Source organism: Poecilia reticulata, linkage group LG21 (assembly GCF_000633615.1).
Source record: "Poecilia reticulata strain Guanapo linkage group LG21, Guppy_female_1.0+MT, whole genome shotgun sequence".
NCBI lineage: Eukaryota > Metazoa > Chordata > Actinopteri > Cyprinodontiformes > Poeciliidae > Poecilia > Poecilia reticulata.
In genome coordinates this window covers 355,700-361,612 of record NC_024351.1, presented here as the reverse complement: position 1 = coordinate 361,612, position 5,913 = coordinate 355,700, and the positions used below count along the sequence as shown (strand labels likewise).

Sequence of the window (5,913 nt, the reverse complement as noted above, 5' to 3'; positions counted from 1 at the left end):
CCAATATGAGGGGGCACGTTAAGCCCCGCCCCCATATGAGTTCTACTGAGTTCTAGATCCGACCCAGAGACAGAACAGAAGACAGAACAGAAAAAAACAAAGAAAAACGGGGCGTTCAGTTCAGTACTGAACGTTCAGTACTGAACTGAACGCCCCGCCCCCAGGCTGGCGGTGAGACGTACGGCGACCGGGTTGGTCAGAACCTCCCTCATGTACTCGGACACGGAGATGGGCCCGGTGGAGCGGATCTTGGCGCTGAGGTGTTTGAGCATGGAGGGGCGGGACTTCCTGTCCTGGGCCGAGGAGCTGCACAGCGGCGCGGACGGAGCGCAGCGCCACCTTCCTGTCAAACACAGACATTCTGGACTCAGTCCGGTCGGGAACACTGAGCAGAACCAAATGGGTTCTACTGAGTTCTGGACCCAGAGACAGAACCGACCCGGTTCCTGTCCAAATCCGGCTGAGCAGAACCTGGAGGATAGTTTAGTTAATAAATTAATTTCATTTCTTGTTTTATGGATAAACAAAATGTCTTCCAGTTTTAAATGCTGGTCAGGATTTAAACGGTTCCGACCTTTCAGAATAAGCTAATGATGATTATTATTATTATTATTATTATTATTATTATTATTATTATGTCACTGGAAACGGCCTCAGAACATTCATATGACCACTTATCGTGATTAGTTATAACAGCTGGTAAACTATACATGGTATCATCATCATCTGTGACGTCATGAGCTGAATGCTGGAGAAGCTCAGGTGAGGGTTCTGGATCAACATGAAATGGTTTCAGAACCGGGTCAGTTTACCCAGATGCTCTGATGGATCTGAGCAGGTGAGCTGTGTGTGTGTGTGTGTGTGTGTGTGTGTGTGTGTGTGTGTGTGTGTGTGTGTGTGTGTGAGAGGTGGTTCTGGTGGGTCTACCTGTGTCAAGCGTCACTGAGCCGGTCCTGAAGGCTCTACCGAGCAGCTGCTGACAGACCTTCATCCTCATTGCGCCGGTGTGCGTCACTTCCTGTTGGCAATAGCTAACCTGCGTAGCGGTGAGTTTATGTCCAGGTTTAGATCGAACTGGGCTCAGAGTAAAAGCTGCGGCCCTCCTCCAGGCTGTTAAAGGTCAGACACCTGCCTGGAGAGGTTACAGGTCACTAGAGAGGGTCAAAAAGCCACCGAGTCCTCCTGAAGTTGGCACAGCTAGTTAACAGCGGCTGCTCCACTGTTTACCAGGAGCTGGTTATGGTCCCACAGCGCCACTAGCTGCTGGGGAGGAGGAACTGCATTATACTTAAACTGGGTCAACACATACTGATTAGGTATGGAGAGCCATTTCAGCCAAAATTAAATAAATGGGTGAAATAAATAAGAGTAAAATAAATCAATAAATGAAGAAAATGAGTAAAATAAATAAAAAATTAGTTAAATAATTTGCTTTTTCATTAACCCAATTTTTCATTTATTTTTCAGATTATCAATTTCTCTTTTTCATTTATCTCTTTCATTTATCCCTTTATCCATTTGACCATTTTTCATTAATCTATTTTTCATTTAACCACTTTTCAATTTCCCTTTTTCATTAACTCAGTTTTTCATTTATTTATTTTTCAGATGATCAATTTCTCTATTCCCTTTTTTCATTTATCTACTTTTCATTTATCTCTTTATCTATTGACCCATTTTTCATTCATCTATTTTTTAATTTAACCATTTTTCAATTTCCTTTTTGCGGCGTCTGGTCTCAGTGTTTCCCTTCAGACTCCCAGTGGGCTCACAGCTTCAGGATGACCAGAGACCTTCACCTTTCTGGAGCAGGAAAACTCGGCCAAATGCACTGGTGACACTTTCATCTAAGAAAAATGTGGCTGTTCTTATACCATTGATATGCAAGAACCGTCTGTATTTTACTGTTTTGAATAAACAAAATATTATGAAATCTGTGTTCCTTCTAATCTGTGAAGTTCTAATTTAATCAAATCTCATGTTTTCACGTCCCAGAGACAATAAAATGGATCGTGGAAATAGAATGTGATAAATAAGGAAATACTAAATGAATAAGGGAAATTGGAAAATGGGAAAAGTAACTATTTTTCAAACAAATGTTAAATGAAAAATAGATAAAAGAAAAAAGAGTAAATAAAAAAGGGATATATGAGAAATTGATTAATGAAACTGGGAAATAGAAAATCAGGTTAATGGAAAAAGGAAATTGAAAAGTGGTTAAATGAAAAATATCCATCCATTTTCCTGCACCCTTGTCCCTCAGTGGGGTCGGGAGGGTTGCTGGTGCCTCTCCAGCTAACGTTCCGGGTGAGAAGCGGGGTCACCCTGGACAGGTCACCTGGACAGGTTGCCAGTCTGTCGCAGGGCAACACAGAGACACACAACCATGCACACAGTCACACCTAGGGGCAATCTGGAGAGGCCAATTAACCTGACAGTCATGTTTCTGGACTGTGGGAGGAAACCGGAGTACCTGGAGAAAACCCACCATGCACAGGGAGAACATGGAGACTCCATGCAGAAAGACCGGGAATTGAACCCAGAACCTTCTTGCTGCAAGGCAACAGCTCTACCAACTGCGCCACTGTGCAGCCCTAAATGAAAAATAATTAATGAAAAATGGTTAAACAGATAAAATGGATAAATGAAAAAGAGAAATTGATAATCTGAAAAATAAATGAAAAATTGGGTTAATGAAAAAGCAAAATTATTTAACTAATTTTGTATTTATTTCACCCATTTATTTATTTAATTTTGGCTGAAATGGCTCTCCATAAATGATAGGTAAAGGATAAAACGCTAAATCAGTACCAACATAATAATCTATATTTTATTTGTTTCATTTCCCACAGCATGATGCTGCCACTGCCAGGCTGTGAATAAACATGAGGAAAGAGGGAATGATCAGAACCACCTTACCGGACCCACTAGCTTCCTGAGCAGAACCGCTTCTGGTTCTGGAGGCTGCGGGTTTCCTCCATTCAGACTGTGCTGGTCCAGTCAGAGCAGATCTGATTCTTGTTCTGACCCGCTGCAGGTTCCTCCTCCATCTGGACCCGGTTCTGATCCAGGACGGATCCTCCTGGTCTTCAGCGAGCCCACAGCAGAAGGTCCGGTTATGAACCGGTCTTCACACACAGAACTGCTCAGAACCGCTTCACAACTCAGACCCAGTCGGACCGTTCATTTCTTCAGATCTGGTTCTGATTCGGTCCAAACTCTCCGAACTGCAGGTCTAGAAGCCCAAGTTGCTCACAGTAAATCACTATTTATTTAAACTTTCCAGCAGCGATTTGAACGAGTCGCAGCAAACGGCTTGCTCGCTGCAGCCAATCAGAAGCCAGGGTCTCTTGGAAGAAGCCAATCAGAAGCCAGAGCCTCCGTTGGGCCCGCCTCTGGAATCTGAGGGCAACTTTGACGGATTAAATTAATTTATGACGCAATTCAGCGCAGAAATGTTTAGTTTTTAAAATGAAACATTTAATAACTAAGGCAAGTTACTCTTGTGTTTTTATTTCCAGCTTTAATAAATTTACATTTGAACTATAACTTCAGTTATTTATTGTATTTTGGCCCCTTTTGCTCTCCGTGGGTCCCGCCCAGTTTCTGCGGTTCTGGAGTCTCCTGGGCCCTCGGACCAGTCCAGAACCATGGAGCTGGTTCTGGACTGAACCGGATCTGGACCAACAGTGAAGCACACGGAGTCCAAAGTGACAGAAAACAACTTTATTGAGTCCGGCGCCTTTACAGCTGGAATTCTGGGAATTCAAACACGACGTCTTTCCCCGTCAGCTTCTTGTAGACTCCAGAGAACGTCTCCACCTGTAGAGGTCAGAGGTCAGAGCAGAACCCGATTTCAATTATTTATATCAATTAAAATATCAGATGAGTGATTTTCCTAAAGTTATAATTCAGTAGAAAGTGCTGGACTGGAGGGAGGGTGAGCGCCCTCTGGTGGACTAAAACATCTTTATCATCCTTTAAGAGATTAAAGGTATCAGACGGCAAACACTAATTATTTCATTGTCTTTATTTCTCCTCTTTTATCCTGAATTACAGAAATAAACTGTTAGTTTCCCTCCAGACGGATCCGGAGCGTTCTGTGTCCTGCATGGTTTGTCTCCCCAGTAACGGCCCAAAGGACTCTGGGAAGGCGTAGGAATATGCAGGACGCTCGCCGCGCCGCAGCCGGGGGCGGAGCTTACTGTCCGACATCGTGGAACGGGATTGGACGTCACGGCGCAGAGCTGCGCTCCCATTGGCCACCAGGACAGAGCTGGAGGCCACGCCCCCAGGTGTCCATGTCGGGAACTGATGGTTGCTATGGTTACAGCAGCATCACAGTCATTAGATCAGTCAGGATTTCTGAATGGGCTCTTTGCACATCAGGGAAAAGCGGCTCCGTCGTTTCCATCTGACCCTCGGAGCTGCAGGGCCTGGCCGAGGTAACCGTTGGCGATGAACATCGAGCCGAAGCCCCAACACGCTGGAGGAAGGTTTCAAGACGTTTGTCTCGTTATACATTCACCGATTTATTCATCTGTGTGGCTAACATTAGCTTTAGCTTACGCTAGTAGGCAACATTCTCGGACGTTGTTCTTGTAAAATGTGATATTTAACCCTTGTGTGTGAGAACTGAGGCACATGGTACAAGCTTTACGTGTGTGAGGTCAGATGGACCCCAGGCTAAAAGCCTCTTAGCTCAACAGCAGCAGCTCTGGAGTCAGATCTGGTTCAGCTGTTCAGGTTCAGAGCTGCTGCTTTTAGAAAAACATGGCCGTGTTTCTTAATGTTATCTAGTTTTATTACCTGTTTCCTGTTCAGAGCTCAGACAGTTCGGTGTTTACAGCAGGATGTTCAGGCGGATCAGTGGCTCGGCTCTCTGGTTCCCATAAACGGTTTCAGGCTGAATACAGAAGCGACTCCATGGAAATAACTCAGGATCTTTATTCACCATCCGTCTCCCCGTAGTTTTAGCTGCAAACTGTGCTGTTAGCGTTAGCTTTAGCTGGTAGCGACGGATATTTACAAGCCGCCATCTTAATTCAGGATTGTTTGGAAATTAATGAAAACTTAAAAACCCTTTATATCAGGAAGACAACAATGTTCATAGTTGTGCTTTTTATTGTGCCTGAAATACGACTTAGTCTTTTCTAGTTGTCATGGTAACTCAAAGCGGAAACAAGTGAGCCTCATTATGCGGATGTGACGTCAGCGCCGTTCGTACAAAGAGCCCATCATCTGTGCTGAGCTGTCCAAACAGCTGCCTGCTCAGATCTGTCAGAGTTCAGCAGGATGACCTTTGACTTCTGTTCATTTAGGCAATGTGACATCACCACAGTGGCCACACCCACTTCCCCAGAGCTCAGCCACATGAAAACAGAACTAGAGCCCAGTTTGATTCCTCCAACATCTCAGAACCAGAACCCGGCTGGCCGGTTCTGGCCCGGTCCGAACAGAACCACTCACTTTGTGTTCCACGTTGTTCTGCTGGGCCTTGTCCAGGTGGACCTTGATGAGCCGGCTGCTGTCCAGCTTGACCCGGATCCGCTTCCCGACGATCTCACTGGGGAACACCAGGTCCTCCAAGATGGCGTCATGGACGGAGGTCAAAGTTCGACTGGGAGGACGAGGAGGAAGTTTATTTTTCAGTCATATTTTTTATCAAATTCAGACTAAATAGTTTAATTAGCTTCAAGCTAATTAGCTTGAAGCTAATTAGCTTGCTAAGTATTTAAGCTCGACAGTTAGCTTGCCAACAGGATGTACAATAATTACTGAGTCAATAAAAACGATGACATCATTCTGACATCACAAACATGTTGGTGAGCGTTCTGTGTCCTGCATGGTTTGTCTCCCCAGTAACGGCCCAAAGGACTCTGGGAAGGCGTAGGAATATGCAGGACGCTCGCC

General features: G+C 44.9%; 2 protein-coding genes across 3 annotated transcripts in view; both read right to left on the bottom strand.

The window, feature by feature from the left end:
• Positions 1-1,368, bottom strand: part of ndufaf7 (NADH:ubiquinone oxidoreductase complex assembly factor 7) — a 4,296-nt gene extending 2,928 nt beyond the window's left edge. The window contains exons 1-2 of one of the 2 annotated variants that reach the window (XM_008396961.2): positions 928-1,367; positions 183-343 (exon numbers count right to left, since the gene is read on the bottom strand). In XM_008396961.2, the coding sequence (XP_008395183.1) occupies positions 183-343; positions 928-997 (231 nt within the window). In that variant the 5' untranslated portion in view covers positions 998-1,367. Of the gene's footprint in view, positions 1-182; positions 344-927 lie in introns of both variants that reach the window. The other variant, XM_017302146.1, reaches the window with a different exon arrangement.
• A 2,343-nt stretch (positions 1,369-3,711) lies between these two features.
• The window catches only part of rps7 (ribosomal protein S7), a 5,354-nt gene continuing 3,152 nt past the window's right edge, over positions 3,712-5,913 (bottom strand). Inside the window, 2 exon segments of the mRNA XM_017302159.1 lie at positions 3,712-3,822; positions 5,470-5,663. Coding sequence (XP_017157648.1) covers positions 3,745-3,822; positions 5,470-5,663 — 272 coding nt within the window. The 3' untranslated portion in view covers positions 3,712-3,744.